General features: G+C 39.1%; 1 protein-coding gene across 1 annotated transcript in view; it reads left to right on the forward strand.

Moving 5' to 3' along the window:
• The window catches only part of LOC124288945 (prolow-density lipoprotein receptor-related protein 1-like), a 43459-nt gene that overhangs the window by 19850 nt on the left and 655 nt on the right, over nt 1-22954 (forward strand). The window contains exons 13-26 of the mRNA XM_046725535.1: nt 1195-1303; nt 1737-1964; nt 2454-2616; nt 5290-5423; nt 6365-6527; nt 8031-8137; nt 8577-8714; nt 9454-9591; nt 16166-16303; nt 17045-17182; nt 17600-17638; nt 21362-21565; nt 21984-22121; nt 22758-22853. Of these exons, the coding sequence (XP_046581491.1) occupies nt 1195-1303; nt 1737-1964; nt 2454-2616; nt 5290-5423; nt 6365-6527; nt 8031-8137; nt 8577-8714; nt 9454-9591; nt 16166-16303; nt 17045-17182; nt 17600-17638; nt 21362-21565; nt 21984-22121; nt 22758-22853 (1933 nt within the window). The remainder of the gene's footprint in view (nt 1-1194; nt 1304-1736; nt 1965-2453; nt 2617-5289; nt 5424-6364; nt 6528-8030; nt 8138-8576; nt 8715-9453; nt 9592-16165; nt 16304-17044; nt 17183-17599; nt 17639-21361; nt 21566-21983; nt 22122-22757; nt 22854-22954) is intronic.

Consider the following 22954-nt stretch of genomic DNA (forward strand, 5'->3'; position numbering starts at 1 on the left):
AAATCGCAAACCAAAACGTTTCATAGCAATCTGCCTTTGTTTCTAACTTGAGGTCCACATTCCATGTAAGAAGTATTTCTCGGGGAAGGCGAGTCTACTCTCTGTGTTATTGTATCAGTCGGATGCCAATTTGAGAACACAATGTGGTTGGTTCTTGTATTCTATATTAGAATGATATCAATACATGTACATATAATATATACAGAATCAGTGTGAAGACATAGTACACAGGTATGCCAATATGTGTTAACGGTAAACATAACGGAACATGGCCGGGTTTTATCTATTCAATGGTTCATACAACCCTAAATCTTTTCTCATGGATAAATTGATAAATGGAACATTGATATGATAATTTTGACACACACACACGCACGCACGCGCACACGCACACGCACATGCCTCTACAAGACCTTACTTGTACATAGGCGGAGACGCATCATCCAGCACCAGGGTTACGTGCATGACCAAATCCCAGCCACCTCTGCTCGAAACAACTACTGCGCCTTTGTTTTCAACTTCAGTGAAAATAGTTGAAATGTCAACCTGAACACTTAACTTTCAAATTAGTTTCAACTTTACCAAAACTTTACGGCATACGAGGAGGAGAGAGTAGTGAGGATGACTGAAAGCATCTCCGACAAGTATACCTATATAGTTTTACCTTAGGACTTCTATTTACATAGGATATGTGGGGATTGGTCAGTGCTCTGAAACAGATGTGCGTCAAAACGGATTACCTCAGGATGCTTTCTATCTTAAAATGTCGTTTCTTTCGATCGGTATTTACCATCTTGTTCAAAAGTTAGATATGCTTTAATATGTTTAAATATTATTCGATATCCTATTGTTACATTAATAGATGATCACTGTCTCGAACAAACGTTTGTAAAACTGCTGTGTAGTGCAATATGTGTAATGCAGATATTGACGTGTCCCCTACCATAGTACGTGTCAAGTGCCACTTTAGATCGTACAAGTAGACATATCGTTGGACATGGTGCTCTCGGCGTCATCGTTCTTGAACACAGACCCATGTTAATGTGAAGGAGAGCTAGAGTATACAATTTCATTCTGTCATTACGCAGAAACATCCCATGAGGGTTAGGGTGGAACGTGGGCCATTTTGGATAACAAAACCTTAATATTTCCGCTGACTATTAATGCCCTTAAATACCTCCCTCCTGGTTCTAGAAGACTCGGCATTGTATAAACACCCGCCTTGTGTGTATCCTGAACATGAAGGGATATAGTTGCTTTGGTACACTCTGTGGATTTATTGTTATGAACACTGTAATAACAGGTAAGGTATATTGTATTGTAGGTAAGTTGGCGGGGGTCATGCCTAGGTGCATGCAGGTCATGTTTTATATCTGTAATGTACATATTATATTGTACAGTGTGGCAAGGATGCAATCACTTAGACTATATCCATTAAAGGTTATAGCCTTGCTTATAACCAAGTCTTTCCGTTAGCCCTGAAACACTGTCTCTAAATATCATAGGGACACTATTCATGCATATAGATGATCTTCTAATACAACTGTTTGCCGCCTGAATCATCGCAAAGACATCTCGACTCTATTGGAAGAAAGCAGACGATTACACAACGTTCATAGTAAACGATGAAATATCCCATTCGGAACATATTTCGTTAGTTCATACAAGTGTAGACTGTTTTTTGTTTACACACACTGTGTACATATTATCTGAACTGAACGTTTATATCATGACAGACTGTCAAGCTGATGTCATGGCGCTAATCACCGACTACAATGGCCCCATCTACAAAGTGAACACTATCTCTAGAAACGTCAGCGTCGTGTACCGCGATGTACGTGGTGTTGAGGATGTTGCCTATGATCCAGTGATGGAGCATGTGTACTGGTCTAATCTTGTAAGGAAAAATATTCAGAGAGTCGACCTCAAAGACGGACACCATACTACAGTTTTGGAAGTGGGAAGTAAGATTATTTCAGACTGACTGACTGACTGACTGAGTTTGGTTTTACGCCGCTTTTATCAATATTCCAGCTACATCACGGCGGGGGACACCAGAAATGGGCTTCACACATTGTACCCATGTGGGATTATTTCAGACTGTATAACTAGCATGCAATTGTAAATGTTATAGCGTTATGACAAATTACATAAAATGTCGATGACACAAAACCAGTCGTATGTCGTTTCAACAAAAACGAATCTCGGATACCCAAAAGTCGTTGAAACAGATTTGGTGTGTGATCGACGATACCTGCGAAAACAGATCTGGGTGTATATCATGTCGAGGTAAACCCTAATAGTGCAATGAATGAGGTATCGGATTGTTTCTGTTAATTACCATGGCTGATTATCTTTCTTCGTACTACCAAAAAATAGAGATAAGATCTTTACATAAATACCTGTATACATTGTATTCTTTAGAATCATTGCCCAAAGGACCTTTGTTTCAGAATGCCAAGGACTGGTGATAGCTCTTGAATCTAGACTGCTGTTCTACAGTGACGACATCACGGACGTCATACGGAAGTATGACCTGAAGACGAGCAAGGACATTGTGATCATACGGTCCAATCTGGGCAGAGCACATGCTGTCTCTGTTGATGACGTCAATCGGTAGGCCCTGTACTGATTATCAATCCCAGTCTGATATCATTGGTGCTCTTTTACCAACACAAAACCTGTTTCGTTTGACAAGCAGTTTAGTTGTGGGATAGTTTCACAAATATTGTTCATGACCTAGCAGATCAAATGCATCACTTGGGACTCCATTTACCATCCAGACCAACTATCACAAAAGAAGAAAATATGGCCAATAGAAGGATTTCTCACGATAAACAAATATCAAATTTTTTAACGTTCGTGTAATTGGCACAAGGAAGGAAAATAACAAAACGAATTGGTGCGACACTTAAATAGTTACCAAACCGTACGAATCACAGAAGACACCAGGTGTTTGCGAATGATAGGGATTATTAGAATATAAGACTGTATATTGGCCAGTTCTAGAGCCAACCATTGACACAGCGTATTTATATTCAGGCATCTGAGGATAACTGACACTAACGTAATTACAAAACAACGAAGTGCGTTACACCGAACACTCTCCCTCAACATGTATAACTGACCGACGTTACACCGAACAGTCTAATTCAACATGTATAACTGACCGACGTTACACCCAAAACTCTCCCTCAACATGTATAACTGACCGACGTTACACCGAACACTCTCCTTCAACATGTATAACTGACCGACGTTACACCGAACACTCTCCCTCAACATGTATAACTGACCGACGTTACACCGAACACTCTCCCTCAACATGTATAACTGACCGACGTTACACCGAACACTCTCCCTCAACATGTATAACTGACCGACGTTACACCGAACACTCTCCCTCAACATGTATAACTGACCGACGTTACACCAAAAACTCTCCCTCAACATGTATAACTGACCCACGTTACACCAAAAACTCTCCCTCAACATGTATAACTGACGGACGCGTACGTTACACCGAACACTCTCCCTCAACATGTATAACTGACCGACGTTACACCGAACACTCTCCTTCAACATGTATAACTGACCGACGTTACACCAAAAACTCTCCCTCAACATGTATAACTGACCGACGCTTTATTTGTGCATCTGCGGTGACAAAATCGAGTTTGAACCTCCCATGATGTCTCAGCTGTGGCCCCTTTGTTTAGTTTTCTATTGTGTATGATTTTTCATGAATTACTAGACTATATATTTTAATGCGTCACTTGAATATACTGACAAAACTCTTTCCAAAATCATCCGCGCCGATTGTATGATCTCGACTTAAACACGAAGCACGATCAGATAGTCATGATATTTGCTCCACGCCTGTCGTGTCACGAATTATGTTATATAATGCTGTATCCGGACGCAAATGAAATCGAAGTCGAGAGAGTGCATTGTTTGTAATGTCGATACCCTGCGATATCTAGACTTTCCAACAACAAGGAAAAGCTGGTGAGTTATCTAATGTATTCAAACTTGTGAGATGGAACCTGCCCAGTATAAACATTGAAGAGAGCAGCACCCGTGTCATCACAAATTCCGGGGTTGGTTTCTGAAAGTGTGCAGACGTCTACCAAGAGCATCCCAGATGTGCTCGACTGGATTAAGATCAGGTGACCTTGACGGCCAGTCAAGAGCGTTGATTCCTGCGTTCTGCATGTAATTCCTGGTCAAGATGGCTGTATGGGGATTGTCATATTGAAAGTGCAGACCTGGACCATGTGCTGCCAAGAATGGTTTAAGTTCTTGGACTAGCACCTGGTCGCGGTAACCTGCAGCATTAAGGTTCCCACGGATAACCAGAAGTCGGGAACGGGCAATCCCACAGAAAGCACCCCAAACCATGACACTTTCGACCCAAATCTGTCAACTTCCTGTACACAACAATGAACATAAAGTTCACGGCGTCGCCTCCCCACTCTCATCTTACCATCACTGAATCTGAGGGTAAATCTTGATTCACCACTGATGACAACTCGATTCCAGTCTCTCTGAGTTCATCGGAAGTGTCGTCGGGGCCCACAGTAAACGCTGACGTCGCAGTAGTGACGTCAAAATAGATTCGCGATATGGTCGTTGAGCACGAAGGTGAGCAGCTCGCTGCCGGTTTCGGATGGTTTGTGCCGACAATCGACCCCTAAACAGGTCATTTCTGGTTCCTGTAGCCGTCAAAAAACGGTTACGGAGGTGACGTAACACAATTTGACGGTGACGCCTGTGACGTCACACGTGGTTGAGCTGGTCAAGGGCGATCAGTAGTGGTGTAAGTTTGTTGCAATCCAGTCTGTATATCAGAAACAGTCAGACGGCTTCACTTCATTGTCCTTGCAACCTCACTTACTGACGTTCCCGCTTCCAGCATGCCAACGGCACGTTCACGCTGCACACACAGTTGATGGGAACATGTGCGAGCGAATGCACCTGCAGTGATAAGATCACGTGACCAGTGGCACGCGAAAAACACTTTATAGCACTATTGTGGTGTGCACGATGTTTGGATTGACTTTAATCTGCTGTGGAGAGTCGATACCTGGGGGTTAATATTATGACAGTCGAAAACTGTCCACTATAACAATTCATATTTTTATTTACAAATGTGAATTGTGAAGTTTTTATTTTGACACAGTATAGTTAAAGAGGGAGGGGCATGACCATGGGGAAATTGATGTGAGAGGGGTGACGTTACGCCTGATACCCATTTCTGTTCTCACTGATAGTTTCATTACTTTACAGCAAAGTGTTCTGGTCAGATGTAGGTCAGAACCCCAAGATTGAGATGTCGAACTACGATGGCGGAAACAGGTTGACTTTAATACATGCAAGAGGTGGAATCGTCACCCCAACATGTCTAGTTGTAGACAGTACAGGTATTAGTTCCATAGTACTGTAGTAGCCACACCAACACACACCAATAACTCTAACGGGCAATGAGGAGACAATTCACCTCATTGGGGAATATAAACCATTCTAACAATATCATCATCTTTCAGATTACTTGTCCTGCCAATAGACCATTTAATGTCACACTTTCATCCATCCTATCATTCTGGACATTTTATAACGTTGTAACGATGTTTCTACAGTCCAGTGTTACATTTGTTGGTATCCGAGTCAGGTAGGCATGGCTCTTGACAAACCGTTATCGCCACTGATTATCCCGGACAGCGGTTTCAAGCAACTACCAAAGGTATACTTGTGAGCTTGTGCAGCAATGGTGGGACACCAAGCTAGGAATCAATAAACTTCATGAATGTAAACCAACAGTAGGTTATACCTGCTCGGATTGTCAGTCAAACATGATGAGGTCATTTTGCGAGGATGTTATATTGGCCACAGACGGTTTACTCACTGTTATCTGCTATGAATAGCTGAGAACGAACATGAGCCTTTGTGTTTAACTGAAAGGGCAATAAACAGCACGACTCTCGTCGGGATTTCCCGTCGCTTAAAAATCGACATGATATCACTACTGTTACACTTATATAGAGAGAATGAGTTACACTTATATAGAGAGAATGAGTTATTTTCAATGCATTTGTTGAAGGCCAAAAGTGATCTTCTTATCTGGTTGTATTTGAAATCGGGAATGGATATATGTCACGTGGCAACGTATAAATATATAAATACGTGTAACAGATAAAGATAGGAAAATGTATCAGATGAAGATAAATAAACTTCTGCCCCCCTCTGTTCGATTCAGTAAGAAATAATGTACATGTTACACATATATTTCTTGTTAAGTCTGCAACATTAACATGGTTAATTCATCTTAGCTTACGTCACGAAAACACACTTTTCTGTCATTCAGGTGAAAATCTGTATTGGGTTGATGAGCACAGATCTCGGAGTGAAATCAAGGTCATTCAACTAAACCAAACAACAGTGAGATCTATACCGTATGGCGGGCGTTCTGATTTCTTTTCATTTGACTTGCTCAACCAGAACTTCTACCTAATCGACCTTAGACAAAGGTAAGGAATATATAAAACAGCTATTTTCCAGACACTTTATGTACCGATACGTGTTGTTTTGACTGTTCCTTTGGAATTTGGTGTAAAACATATCCATCTACCTCTTAGTACCATCTTCTTTACCACATACCTCAGTACCTGACTATCTTAAAATTGATGCATTTATAGCCAGGGAATTTAATTCGGTTTGTCCAAACAGGTTATGACACAACAGCATACTGGAATGTACATTTATACCCCGAACTGTACACACTATCGCCAGGGCTATGCGAAGGAGCCAGTCTTATTGGGGTATAAATGTCATGATTGCAGTTTAACTATGTACGCTACAGTTTTTTAAACTGATTTATAAGACTGCAGTCCTAACATGTTATCATTTCTTGACATAACAAGAGCTTGACTTTAACGATTACAAGGCACTGGCATGCATGACGCAGAGATGTCCTATCGCCGTATCGGGGCTAACGTGAACGTTTAGCACACAGGTATTTGGCGAGTTGTGATAAAGCGCGTGGCCACCGGTGAAGTAAAAGATCGTCCAAGATCGACGAAGAACAATGACCGTGAAGACCGAGACAAGACGCAATCACATGCCCAATGTCGAAGACAGACAGACTTTCTACCAGTACCATCAAGAGATGGCTGCTGGCTGCTGTTCTGGAGGGGTGTAGGCTCCGAGAAAACCTCATCTTGAGGACATGGCGTATGGTCCATTGGTCTGGTGAAAGTCGCTAACTTCTATAGGTTATTGATGGCTGTTGTCGCTGTTGTAGACGTCGTAACGAGGCATATGACCAGGGGATGAACCATGCAACCTAACTCTTTCGCGGTTGATCAGTGATGTATGCCTGCAAATTGGATCTCATTAAAGGGCAACGTTTTCACAAGGAAATACTTGATACAGCCGTCGTAAAACATTCCGATAACCATTCCTTTGTCGGTCTTCCGATATTGATGGATTGCAACCAAACTGTTCTCTAACCGCCATCGCCTATTTACAGAACAACTCCATGGAAACATTACCATGGCCCGATATGAACCCCGTCGAACGTCTTGACAACTATCTTCGAGCTGGAGATCTTCCTGTTCAGAAATTCACACAATCAGTATTTGAGAATTGTTTTGACCATGAAAATCATGGCGTAGTCATGCTGACCATACATACCTTCCTTCGGTAGTGATATTCACATTTTGTATGTATTCCACTCAGACTGAAAGTATATTGTTACATAATTTCAATTTTGAGCATGTGCTTTTCGTATACAGCAACATATAGTGTTACCGTACTTTTATAAAAAAACGTGGGTGGTGCTTGATCAAAGCTCATGTGTATATTAAAACCCTCTGTATCTTAGAATCTAAATATCTATCTCAGCATCCATCCATCCTTCCTTCTATCAATCATTCCATGAATGCCACTGTACAAGCAATAACAGTGCGTATAGTGACAAACGAATGCGTTAGAGCGTCACCACGTAATAATACTGTGTCTCTGTTATTGAGGAACGTCTTTCTGTCCGTGCCGATAACTGGAGGGAGTATGGTGTCTTACCCAATACCACCTGGGATGTCAGCATACCGGAGTATCCGAGTCTTCAACAACCCCAACAGTACGTTCTGACTCTACATGGGGGTCTAGTGAGTAGGTGGGTGGGTGGGGGTCGAGGTGGGGTGTTGCGTCATGTGTGTGGGTGCGTGTGCGTGCGTGTGTAGCCAATGTAGTTGCATTCGGATTGTGGTTTTGGCTTTCAGCTGGATTAGGGTCGCAATGCATCCAAGCTTCTTGCACTATATAGCTGAGGGCATGCATATATGCGTGCGCCTGTGCATTTGTGCGTGCGTGCGTGCATGCGTGTGCCAGTCAGAGCTCATACCGAATTTATATGTACCGGAAATGTAACATTGATACGCTTACCAATATGGACTAATATTAAATAAACATGGAATAAACATAATACTGCATTGGGGAATTGTTGGTAACAGTTGTCTACATGTTTCTCCCTGGGCCCGGGTATCTGAATGTAACGGGATAGTATGTCAATGTTTCAGAGTGCACGGAGGGGTATTTTAGCGTCAACTGCCAGCAACCCTGTGGACACTGTTTGGATGGAGTTGGGTGTGACAGATCAGATGGACGATGTACATCAGGATGCGAGGCCGGCTGGCTTGGCGTCAGTTGTAACCAAGGTAACATGTTTATTGAACAGTATCTTCAATGCTATATATTTCAGTGACTGACGAGTCTATGCATTAACATTAAAATGTCGTATATTCATGAGTGTGATTCTAACTATATCAAAAGATATGTTTTTTTAAACATTACGAAACGCACCCGTTTTAATGGCGAGCAGATAATGCTTGTTTAGTTGAACATAATCATTAGCATAGCAAACCTTTCTTAACACTTGTCAGTGAGTGAATGAAGTTTGTCAACAGTAGGATCAACAAAGTCTGTGTTCCTGTAGCAAACAGTCACATTACACACGTGTTACGAACGGTTTTCTATGCTAATGATTAGCAAGTGTGAGATATTTAATACAATTTATCAAACTTAACACTTTAGATACTGATGAGTATATTCACGTACACATAATTCCATGGATGTTTTCAATTTGTCATCGTTTCTAGTGAGTCAGGGAAACTGACCAACCAGCAATCGACAAACGTGTACATTTTGTGGATAAAAGTGAATACGTACTGTCACCGAAAAGAGAGTAGGGCCTGGGCCTATATTTTCGAAGCTCTCTTAGCCCTAAGATAGTCGTAAGTGCCATACATTAACATTAGCGTACGACAATCTTAGTGCCAAGAGAGCTTCGAAAATCTAGGCCCAGGTGTCAGGAAATCAACCTGACATTTGTATTTCGTTTAGTAGAATCTATTATTATAGAACACATGTGTAATAGGGAAACTACGTTTGTTTCAGAGTGCCGGGATGGGTATTTTGGTGTCAACTGCGAAGATTCCTGTGGCCAGTGTAGTGATGGAGCTTCTTGCAACAAAACAGATGGAGGATGCCCCTCAGGATGCGAGGCTGGGTGGTTTGGGTACAACTGTACCCAAGGTAAATATTTTAGTTACCACCGAAAAGGGATTTCGGCTACATTATAAAGTGGAGATAAGCCCACTCGGTGTATCTGTGAAAGGCTGAATGCCACAGCAAAAAGAAACAGAACCACATACTAAAGGAAATGATTGCATTTAATGTTTAATTCATTTTTTAGTTTTATTCACCAAAGAGGATAGTAATATACGTACATACCTCAGTGATGATTTCATGAAGGTGAGTTGTGGACGTGTATTGTCTTGTCTCCTTTGCGGAACGAATGATCTTGGGGAAGGAAATGTAATTACGTTCTGTTTGCGTCCGTCAGTGATTCTGTAATATTAAAACAAATTATCTGTGAGTAAAGATATGGGATATAATGACACACACATAACCCTGAACACATTCGCTAATACACTGGGCTGTTGTTCGCAGGCCGTGACGGGGGAAAGTGTGAAGCGCCATGTTCCAGCTGTAGACACATTTAGCGTGTTTGTCCTAGAGGAAAGTTCCATTGTTCAATAATTACCAGTAACACCGAACCAAAGTTTGAGTATGTTAAAATCAAACATAACACTCAGCTGGAGGAAAGTCCAATTAATCACCTATAATACCACATTCGGTAATAGTTGAAGTATAGTACATAATACTCAACTAGGGGACGTTCGATTAATCATTATTTACCTATAATACCACACTGTGTAATAGTTGAAGTATAATACATAATACTGAACTGGGGGAACGTTCGATTAATCATTATTTACCTATAATACCACATTGGGTAATAGTTGAAGTATAATACATAATACTGAACTGGGGGAACGTTCGATTAATCATTATTTACCTATAATACCACATTCGGTAATAGCTGAAGTATAGCACATAATACTGAACTGGGGAAACGTTCGATTAATCATTTTTTACCTATAATACCACATTGGGTAATAGTTGAAGTATAATACCTAATACTGAACTGGGGGAACGTTCGATTAATCATTATTTACCTATAATACCACATTGTGTAATAGTTGAAGTATAATACATAATACTGAACTGGGGGAACGTTCGATTAATCATTATTTACCTATAATACCACATTGTGTAATAGTTGAAGTATAGTAGATAATACTGAACTGGGGGAACGTTTGATTAATCATTATTTACCTATAATACCACATTGGGTAATAGTTGGAGTATAATACATAATACTGAACTGGGGGAACGTTCGATTAATCATTATTTACCTATAATACCACATTGTGTAATAGTTGAAGTATAATACATAATACTCAACTGGGGGAACGTTCGATTAATCATTATTTACCTATAATACCACATTGTGTAATAGTTGAAGTATAATACATAATACTGAACTTGGGGAACGTTCGATTAATCATTATTTACCTATAATACCACATTGGGTAATAGCTGAAGTATATTACTTAATACTGAACTGGGGGAACGTTCGATTAATCATTATTTACCTATAATACCACATTGTGTAATAGTTGAAGTATAATACATAATACTGAACTGGGGGAACGTTCGATTAATCATTATTTACCTATAATACCACATTGGGTAATAGTTGAAGTATAATACATAATACTGAACTGGGGGAACGTTCGATTAATCATTATTTACCTATAATACCACATTGGGTAATAGTTGAAGTATAATACATAATACTGAACTGGGGGAACGTTCGGATAATCATTATTTACCTATAATACCACATTGGGTAATAGTTGAAGTATAATACATAATACTGAACTGGGGGAACGTTCGATTAATCATTATTTACCTATAATACCACATTCGGTAATAGATGAAGTATAGTACTTAATACTGAACTGGGGGAACGTTCGATTAATCATTATTTACCTATAATACCACATTCGGTAATAGTTGAAGTATAGTAGATAATACTGAACTGGGGGAACGTTTGATTAATCATTATTTACCTATAATACCACATTGTGTAATAGTTGAAGTATAGTACTTAATACTGAACTGGGGGAACGTTCGATTAATCATTATTTACCTATAATACCACATTGTGTAATAGTTGAAGTATAATACATAATACTGAACTGGGGGAACGTTCGATTAATCATTATTTACCTATAATACCACATTGTGTAATAGTTGAAGTATAATACATAATACTGAACTGGGGGAACGTTCGATTAATCATTATTTACCTATAATACCACATTGTGTAATAGTTGAAGTATAATACATATTCTACCATGACTTCAGTAAACACTGGATTGTGATTGGTTAATTAAAGTCATTCAGAGGTATATAATCACGTTATACAGGTCTCTGTTTCCCTTGCGCAATCATACATGGTTTACGGTAATGCACTATTTTTGTCTGCCCACCAACATGGCGGACACCAAACAACCTTCCGATGCATCGATAAATTACGGCGATTTTGCTGTCGGAAATTACACATGTCTTAAAGATGGATTTAGCGATGACGGGCTCGACTCACTACTTGCGTAAATCACAGCAATAGGTGTTTATACATACAAAAGTACTTCGAAAGCATGGAAACAAATATTCAGTCGAACAAGATCAAAACATCGTCTGCTCTCCGAATAAAAATTCAGCAAAAACAAATATGTTTACGTGGATTCTATGTTATGTCAGACTGCTAATTTCCGTGTTAAATTAATTATCAGCTTTCGTCAACGATATCGCCACTGATCTTGATCCGGTACCGGAGGATGCATTAACATCGAACGCCGAAGAAAATTTAATGCTTTCCGTCCACATAAATAAACAGTTGGGTTATCAATTCAAACAAAATGATAATATCGTTGAAAAAGTTATTTAGCTTAGTCATGATCCCTCTTATCCATTACACTGCTTGATCTAAAGTAGTCTATTAAAGTATAATTAATTACCTTACCGTGTGTTTGCCAGAGGTACACCCTCATGTCCTGATCCATCCTTTCGGAAATATCACCACAAATCTGGCTCTTTGTCAACAGACTCGCGAACATGCCAGCGAATCCGATTCAATTTGAATTCACTACACTTTGAAGCCACTAGGTCACAAAACACTTTCCAAAATGTAGAAAATAATATCCGTAGAATCGAATTTGAGCACAAAGTACACACATGAGTGTAAGAGTCACCACAGCTGTCGCACGCAGACGTAGAGGTGCGTGAAATCGTCAAGTTGACAGGGCGCAAAATTCAACAGTATCTAAATTCGGTACAACACGGACTTCTCGTTACAGCAAAAGCGCCTCTACTCTTAAATTTTGTACCAGTACCAGTAATTAGATATCAAAGACTATCTCAGTCATACAATCAGGTTAACCTTGCGCAAACTGTCAGAGGCTCTCCTGTAGCATCTTATAAATTTCCAAATTTGCAAATTTGAAACGTAAATGTAAACAATGACTTCCGAGAAAAGGTCAAGGCCATGAGGTTGCTGCCATTATTCTGGTGGGGAAAGGGTCTACGGTGGAATTTTCAAATGTGAACCAAGCTTTTTAAACTTATTTGATATATGTTTTCCAACTTATCAGTTAATGATTGGTGATTGATGCATTGAAAACAAAACGTGATTTGTTATTACTGAATATGGAGTTTGTTAGTCATTGACGGTTTGCCACCAATCACCCCCGTTTCGGGCGATGCCACTTGAGATTGAATGTGAGGCCGCTTCACGCATTGACTCGTAACCAAAGAAAGAGCTCCACCTGAAATTGTTCATAAAATTGCCATAGAATGGAGATAAACTCATTTTTGAAAATCAGAGGAGTTAATCTGATAATAAGTTCTAATTAATCATTTAAAACCTCACGCTACGTTCGGTTTTAAAATGAAATTTAGAGCTATTATAATTTCGTTATATACCTCTGATTTTCCCACACAGTAGGTTTATCTCCTAAATACTCAACTGGGGGAACGTTCGATTAATCATTATTTACCTATAATACCACATTGTGTAATAGTTGAAGTATAATACATAATACTCAACTGGGGGAACGTTCGATTAATCATTATTTACCTATAATACCACATTGTGTAATAGTTGAAGTATAATACATAATACTCAACTGGGGGAACGTTCGATTAATCATTATTTACCTATAATACCACATTGGGTAATAGTTGAAGTATAATACATAATACTGAACTGGGGGAACATTCGATTAATCATTATTCACCACATTGCGTTATAGTTGAAGTATAATACGTAATACTGTACAGGGGAGGGGGAAGTTCGATTAATCATTATTCACCTATAATACCACATTGGGTTATAACTGAAGTACAATACGTAATACTGTACGGGGAGGGGAGTTCGATTAATCATTATTCACCTATAATACCACATTGGGTTATAGTTGAAGTATAATACGTAATACTATAGAGTGGGTCGGGGGTGGGTTTCGATTAACCATTCTACCATGACTGCAGTAAACACTGGATTGTGATTGGTTAATTAAAGTCATTCAGAGGTATATAATCCCGTTATACAGGTCTCTGATTTTCCGTGCGCAATCATACATGGTTTACGGTAATGCACTATTTTTGTCTGCCCACCAACATGGCGGACACCAAACAACCTACCGATGCATCGATAAATTACGGCGATTTTGCTGTCGGATATTACACATATGTCTTTAAAGATGGAGTTAGCGATGAGGGGCTCGAGTCACTACTTGCGTAAATCACAGCAATAGGTGTTTATACATACAAAAGTACTTCGAAAGCATGGAAACAAATATTCAGCCGAACAAGATCAAAACATCGTCTGCTTTCCGAATAAAAATTCAGCAAAAACAAATATGTTTACTTGGATTCTGTGTTATGTCAAAATAGATCCAGCAATAGACTGCTACATAATTTCCGTGTGAAATTTATTATCAGCTTTCGTCAACGATATCGCCACTGATCTTGATCCGGTAACGGAGGATGCATTAACATCGAACGCCGAAGAAATTTTAATGCCTTCCGTCCACATACATAAACAGTTGGGTTATCAATTCAAACAAAATGATATTTTGAAATTTGTACTGTTTCAAATTTAGCGGTAGTAAAACACAATTACAGAATCTGCAAACCGTTCTGTTTAGCCCAACATACTTTTTTTCCAAAAAGTATGATATCGTTGAAAAAGTTATTTAGCTTAGTCATGATCCCTCTTATCCATTACACTGCTTGATCTAAAGTAGTCTATTAAAGTATAATTAATTACCTTACAGTGTTTATGCCAGAGGTACACCCTCATGTCCTGATCCATCCTTTCGGAAATATCACCACAAATCTGGCTCTTTGTCAACAGACTCGCGAACATGCCAGCGAATCCGATTCAATTTGAATTCACTACACTTTGAAGCCACTAGGTCACAAAACACTTTCCAAAATGTAGAAAATAATTTGAGCACAAAGTACACACATGAGTGTGTAAGAGTCACCACAGCTGTCGCACGCAGACGTAGAGGTGCGTGAAATCGTCAAGTTGACAGGGCGCAAAATTCAACAGTATCTAAATTCGGTACAACACGGACTGCTCGTTACAGCAAAAGCGCCTCTACTCTTCAATTTTGTACCAGTACCAGTAATTAGATATCAAAGACTATCTCAGTCATACAATCAGGTTAACCTTGCGCAAACTATCAGCGGCTCTCCTGTCGCCATAGGCGCCCGACTCTGATATATATGTAAGTATGACCTTATATCTTATACATATAGGTCATACTTATAAATATATCAGAGTCGGGCGCCTATGCCTGTCGCATCTTTCCAAATTTGCACGTAAATGTAAACAATGACTTTCGAGAAAAGGTCAAGGCCATGAGGTTGTTGCCATTATTCTGGTGGGGAAAGGGTCTGCGGTGGAATTTTCAAATGTGAACCAAGCTTTTTAAACTTATTTGATATATGTTTTCCAACTTATTAGTTAATGTTTGGTGATTGATGCATTGAAAAAACAAAACATGATTTGTTATTACTGAATCTGGAGTTTGTAAGTCATTGACGGTTTGCCACCAATCACCCCGTTTCGGGCGATGCCACTTGAGATTTTGACGTATTGACTGGTAACCAAAGTAAGAGCTCCACCTGAAATTATAATTATAATTTCGTTATATACCTCTGATTTTCCCACACAGTAGGTTAATCTCCTAATTAAGTTCGATTAATCATTATTTACCTATAATACCACATTGGGTTATAGTTGAAGTATAATACGTAATACTGTACGGGGGGAGGGGGAGGGGGGGAGGGGAGTTCGATTAATCATTATTCACCTAGGTATAATACACAATACTGAACGGGAAACGCTCTATTATTTATAATCACCACTTGGGGGAACAGTTGGAGTACTGTGTAATTTCGTCAATTGGTTTATTGTAAGCATTGATCCAAGTTTTCAGTTTGTCACTGCATCTTGTGGAACCAATACCTGCTATTGACAGGTGTTTAAGTAAAGTTGCGAATTTTTGTGATCCTTAGCAAAGTTTTAGTAGTATATTATACTTGCAATTGGTAACAGTTGTCTACATGTTTCTCCCTGGGCCCGGGTATCTGAATGTAACGGGATAGTATGTCAATGTTTCAGAGTGCACGGAGGGGTATTTTGGCGTCAACTGCCAGCAACCCTGTGGACACTGTTTGGATGGAGTTGGGTGTGACAGATCAGATGGACGATGTACATCAGGATGCGAGGCCGGCTGGCTTGGCGTCAGTTGTAACCAAGGTAACATGTTTATTGAACAGTATCTTCAATGCTATATATTTCAATGACTGACGAGTCTATGCATTAACATTAAAATGTCGTATATTCATGAGTGTGATTCTAACTATATCAAAAGATATGTTTTTTTAAACATTACGAAACGCACCCGTTTTAATGGCGAGCAGATAATGCTTGTTTAGTTGAACATAATCATTAGCATAGCAAACCTTTCTTAACACTTGTCAGTGAGTGAATGAAGTTTGTCAACAGTAGGATCAACAAAGTCTGTGTTCCTGTAGCAAACAGTCACATTACACACGTGTTACGAACGGTTTTCTATGCTAGTGATTAGCAAGTGTGAGATATTTAATACAATTTATCAAACTTAACACTTTAGATACTGATGAGTATATTCACGTACAAATAATTCCATGGATGTTTTCAATTTGTCATCGTTTCTAGTGAGTCGGGGAAACTGACCAACCAGCAATCGACAAACGTGTACATTTTGTGGATAAAAGTGAATACGTACTGTCACCGAAAAGAGAGTAGGGCCTGGGCCTATATTTTCGAAGCTCTCTTAGCCCTAAGATAGTCGTAAGTGCCATACATTAACATTAGCGTACGACGATCTTAGTGCCAAGAGAGCTTCGAAAATCTAGGCCCAGGTGTCAGGAAATCAACCTGACATTTGTATTTCGTTTAGTAGAATCTATTATTATAGAACACATGTGTAATAGGGAAACTACGTTTATGTTTCAGAGTGCCGGGATGGGTATTTTGGTGTCAACTGCGAAGATTCCTGTGGCCAGTGTAGTGATGGAGCTTCTTGCAACAAAACAGATGGAGGATGCCCCTCAGGATGCGAGGCTGGGTGGTTTGGGTACAACTGTACCCAAGGTAAATATTTTAGTTACCACCGAAAAGGGATTTCGGTTACATTATAAAGTGGAGATAAGCCCACTCGGTGTATCTGTGAAAGGCTGAATGCCACAGCAAAAAGAAACAGAACCACATACTAAAGGAAATGATTGCATTTAATGTTTAATTCATTTTTTAGTTTTATTCACCAAAGAGGATAGTAATATACGTACATACCTCAGTGATGATTTCATGAAGGTGAGTTGTGGACGTGTATTGTCTTGTCTCCTTTGCGGAACGAATGATCTTGGGGAGGGAAATGTAATTACGTTCTGTTTGCGTCCGTCAGTGATTCTGTAATATTAAAACAAATTATCTGTGAGTAAAGATATGGGATATAATGACACACACATAACCCTGAACACATTCGCTAATACACTGGGCTGTTGTTCGCAGGCTGTGACGGGGGAAAGTGTGAAGCGCCATGTTCCAGCTGTAGACACATTTAGCGTGTTTGTCCTAGAGGAAAGTTCCATTGTTCAATAATTACCAGTAACACCGAACCAAAGTTTGAGTATGTTAAAATCAAACATAACACTGAGCTGGAGGAAAGTCCAATTAATCACCTATAATACCACATTCGGTAATAGTTGAAGTATAGTACATAATACTCAACTAGGGGACGTTCGATTAATCATTATTTACCTATAATACCACATTGTGTAATAGTTGAAGTATAATACCTAATACTGAACTGGGGGAACGTTCGATTAATCATTATTTACCTATAATACCACATTGTGTAATAGTTGAAGTATAGTAGATAATACTGAACTGGGGGAACGTTTGATTAATCATTATTTACCTATAATACCACATTGGTGTAATAGTTGGAGTATAATACATAATACTGAACTGGGGGAACGTTCGATTAATCATTATTTACCTATAATACCACATTGTGTAATAGCTGAAGTATAGTACATAATACTGAACTGGGGGAACGTTCGATTAATCATTATTTACCTATAATACCACATTGGGTAATAGTTGAAGTATAATACATAATACTGAACTGGGGGAACGTTCGATTAATCATTATTTACCTATAATACCACATTGTGTAATAGTTGAAGTATAATACATAATACTGAACTCGGGGAACGTTCGATTAATCATTATTTACCTATAATACCACATTGTGTAATAGTTGAAGTATAATACATAATACTGAACTGGGGGAACGTTCGATTAATCATTATTTACCTATAATACCACATTGGGTAATAGCTGAAGTATAGTACTTAATACTGAACTGGGGGAACGTTCGATTAATCATTATTTACCTATAATACCACATTGTGTAATAGTTGAAGTATAATACTTAATACTGAACTGGGGGAACGTTCGATTAATCATTATTTACCTATAATACCACATTGTGTAATAGTTGAAGTATAATACATAATACTGAACTGGGGGAACGTTCGATTAATCATTATTTACCTATAATACCACATTGTGTAATAGTTGAAGTATAATACATAATACTGAACTGGGGGAACGTTCGATTAATCATTATTTACCTATAATACCACATTGTGTAATAGTTGAAGTATAATACCTAATACTGAACTGGGGGAACGTTCGATTAATCATTATTTACCTATAATACCACATTGGGTAATAGTTGAAGTATAATACATAATACTGAACTGGGGGAACATTCGATTAATCATTATTCACTACATTGCGTTATAGTTGAAGTATAATACGTAATACTGTACAGGGGAGGGGGAAGTTCGATTAATCATTATTCACCTATAATACCACATTGGGTTATAGCTGAAGTACAATACGTAATACTGTACGGGGAGGGGGGAGTTCGATTAATCATTATTCACCTATAATACCACATTGGGTTATAGTTGAAGTATAATACGTAATACCTATACAGTGGGTCGGGGTGGGGTTTCGATTAATCACATTCTACCATGACTGCAGTAAACACTGGATTGTGATTGGTTAATTAAAGTCATTCAGAGGTATATAATCCCGTTATACAGGTCTCTGATTTTCCGTGCGCAATCATACATGGTTTACGGTAATGCACTATTTTTGTCTGCCCACCAACATGGCGGACACCAAACAACCTACCGATGCATCGATAAATTACGGCGATTTTGCTGTCGGATATTACACATATGTCTTTAAAGATGGAGTTAGCGATGAGGGGCTCGAGTCACTACTTGCGTAAATCACAGCAATAGGTGTTTATACATACAAAAGTACTTCGAAAGCATGGAAACAAATATTCAGTCGAACAAGATCAAAACATCGTCTGCTTTCCGAATAAAAATTCAGCAAAAACAAATATGTTTACGTTGATTCTATGTTATGTCAGAATAGATCCAGCAATAGACTGCTACATAATTTCCGTGTGAAATTTATTATCAGATTTCGTCAACGATATCGCCACTGATCTTGATCCGGTAACGGAGGATGCATTAACATCGAACGCCGAAGAAATTTTAATGCCTTCCGTCCACATAAATAAACAGTTGGGTTATCAATTCAAACAAAATGATGTTTTGAAATTTGTACTGTTTCAAATTTAGCGGTAGTAAAACACAATTACAGAATCTGCAAACCGTTCTGTTTAGCCCAACATACTTTTTTCTAAAAGTATAATATCGTTGAAAAAGTTATTTAGCTTAGTCATGATCCCTCTTATCCATTACACTGCTTGATCTAAAGTAGTCTATTAAAGTATAATTAATTACCTTACCGTGTTTATGCCAGAGGTACACCCTCATGTCCTGATCCATCCTTTCGGAAATATCACCACAAATCTGGCTCTTTGTCAACAGACTCGCGAACATGCCAGCGAATCCGATTCAATTTGAATTCACTACACTTTGAAGCCACTAGGTCACAAAACACTTTCCAAAATGTAGAAAATAATTTGAGCACAAAGTACACACATGAATGTGTAAGAGTCACCACAGCTGTCGCACGCAGACGTAGAGGTGCGTGAAATCGTCAAGTTGACAGGGCGCAAAATTCAACAGTATCTAAATTCGGTACAACACGGACTGCTCGTTACAGCAAAAGCGCCTCTACTCTTCAATTTTGTACCAGTACCAGTAATTAGATATCAAAGACTATCTCAGTCATACAATCAGGTTAACCTTGCGCAAACTGTCAGAGGCTCTCCTGTCGCCATAGGCGCCCGACTCTGATATATATATAAGTATGACCTTATATCTTATACATATAGGTCATGCTTATAAATATATCAGAGTCGGGCGCCTATGCCTGTCGCATCTTTCCAAATTTGCACGTAAATGTAAACAATGACTTGCGAGAAAAGGTCAAGGCCATAAGGTTGTTGCCATTATTCTGGTGGGGAAAGGGTCTGCGGTGGAATTTTCAAATGTGAACCAAGCTTTTTAAACATATTTGATATATGTTTTCCAACTTATTAGTTAATGTTTGGTGATTGATGCATTGAAAAAACCAAACATGATTTGTTATTACTGAATCTGGAGTTTGTAAGTCATTGACGGTTTGCCACCAATCACCCCGTTTCGGGCGATGCCACTTGAGATTTTGACGTACTGACTCGTAACCAAAGAAAGAGCTCCACCTGAAATTGTTCATAAAATTGTCATGGTAGAATGGAGATAAACCTACTGTGTTGGAAAATCAGAGGTATAGAACGAAATTATAATAGCTTTAAATTGTTTATTTAAAACCTCACGTTACGCGTTCGGTTTTAAATGAAATTTAGAGGTATTATAATTTCGTTATATACCTCTGATTTTCCCATGTAGGTTTATCTCTAATTAAGTTCGATTAATCATTATTTACCTATAATACCACATTGGGTTATAGTTGAAGTATAATACGTAATGGTGGGGTGGGGTGGGGGGTGGTGGTGGGGGTGGGGGTTTGATTAATCATTATTCACCTAGGTATAATACACAATACTGAACGGGAAACGCTCTATTATTTATAATCACCACTTGGGGGAACAGTTGGAGTACTGTGTAATTTCGTCAATTGGTTTATTGTAAGCATTGATCCAAGTTTTCAGTTTGTCACTGCATCTTGTGGAACCAATACCTGCTAATGACAGGTGTTTAAGTAAAGTTGCGAATTTTTGTGATCCTTAGCAAAGTTTTAGTAGTATATCATACTTGCAATTGGTAACAGTTGTCTACATGTTTCTCCCTGGGCCCGGGTATCTGAATGTAACGGGATGGTATGTCAATGTTTCAGAGTGCACGGTGGGGTATTTTGGCGTCAACTGCCAGCAACCCTGTGGACACTGTTTGGATGGAGTTGGGTGTGACAGATCAGATGGACGATGTACATCAGGATGCGAGGCCGGCTGGCTTGGCGTCAGTTGTAACCAAGGTAACATGTTTATTGAACAGTATCTTCACTGCTATATATTTCAGTGACTGACAAGTCTATGCATTAACATTAAAAATGTCGTTTATTCATGCGTGTGATTCTAACTATATCAAAAGATATGTTTTTGAAACATTACGAAACGCACCCGTTTTAATGGCGAGCAGATAATGCTTGTTTAGTTGAACATGATCATTAGCATAGCAAACCTTTCTTAACACTTGTCAGTGAGTGAATGAAGTTTGTCAACAGTAGGATCAACAAAGTCTATGAGTTTGAATTTTTGATAAATGATGAATACGTACTGTCACCGAAAAGAGATGAGGACCTGGTCTCAGGAAATCAACCTGACATTTGTACGTTTAGTAGTTCTATAATTATAGAATATGTGTGTAATAGGGAAACTACGTTTATGTTTCAGAGTGCCGGGATGGGTATTTTGGTGTCAACTGCGAAGAATCCTGTGGCCAGTGTAGAGATGGAGCTTCTTGCAACAAAACAGATGGAGGATGCCCCTCAGGTTGCGAGGCTGGATGGTTTGGGTACAACTGTACCCAAGGTAAATATTTTAGTTACGTTTAGATTCGATCGAAAAGGGTTTTGGACTAAACTGTTTTTGGCACTACGAGGGAGATAAAGCCCACTCGTAATCTCTCGTACAGACCCTGAAGCAAATATATCCAAGAAAGCCCACACAAGTCTAGAAAATGTGGCAAGTCTAGATTTCCTCAGCTTCTGAAAATGAAGAAAGTCTCAGGGCTCCTTTTCATAATATATATATTTTTTTTACTATGAGCTTTTTTCAGTAAAATATGTTCATTTCAGAGACTAATTGTTAGTCTAGCCCACTCGGTGTATCTTTAAGAAGCTGAACCTTTCAGCCCCCCCCCCCAAACAAACCCCAAACAAACCCAGGGCAACATACTAAGGAAATGATTGCATTTAACAATTATATATTGTCTATTTTTTTCACCACAGCGGCTAGTAATGTACGTACATACCTCAGTGATGATTTCATGGTGATCAGTTCTGGACGTGGATCGTCTTGTCCCCTATGAGGAACGAATATAGAATCATGACTGGAAGGGAAATGTATTTCACGTTCTGTTAGCGTTCGTAAGAGATTCGGTATAACAAGATAGAAGTGATACTGTGTATAATGGCATTCAGTAAAACACCGGGCTCTTGTTCGCAGGCTGTGATGGGGGAACGTGTGATGCGCCATGTCCCAACTGTAGCCAAGCACAGGACTGTGGTGTTACCGGGAGGTGTTCAAGTCTCGTTACCACAGGTACCTAGCTTGTCCATAAAGAGTCGGGCTTAGGTGAACTTTCACTTGTCACCACTTGTTTCCCTACATGCGTACAAGCCCATTTCCGGTGTTACCCATCA

Source organism: Haliotis rubra, unplaced genomic scaffold (genome assembly GCF_003918875.1).
Source record: "Haliotis rubra isolate DU_JTF1 unplaced genomic scaffold, ASM391887v1 Scf43, whole genome shotgun sequence".
NCBI classification, from domain to species: Eukaryota; Metazoa; Mollusca; class Gastropoda; order Lepetellida; family Haliotidae; genus Haliotis; species Haliotis rubra.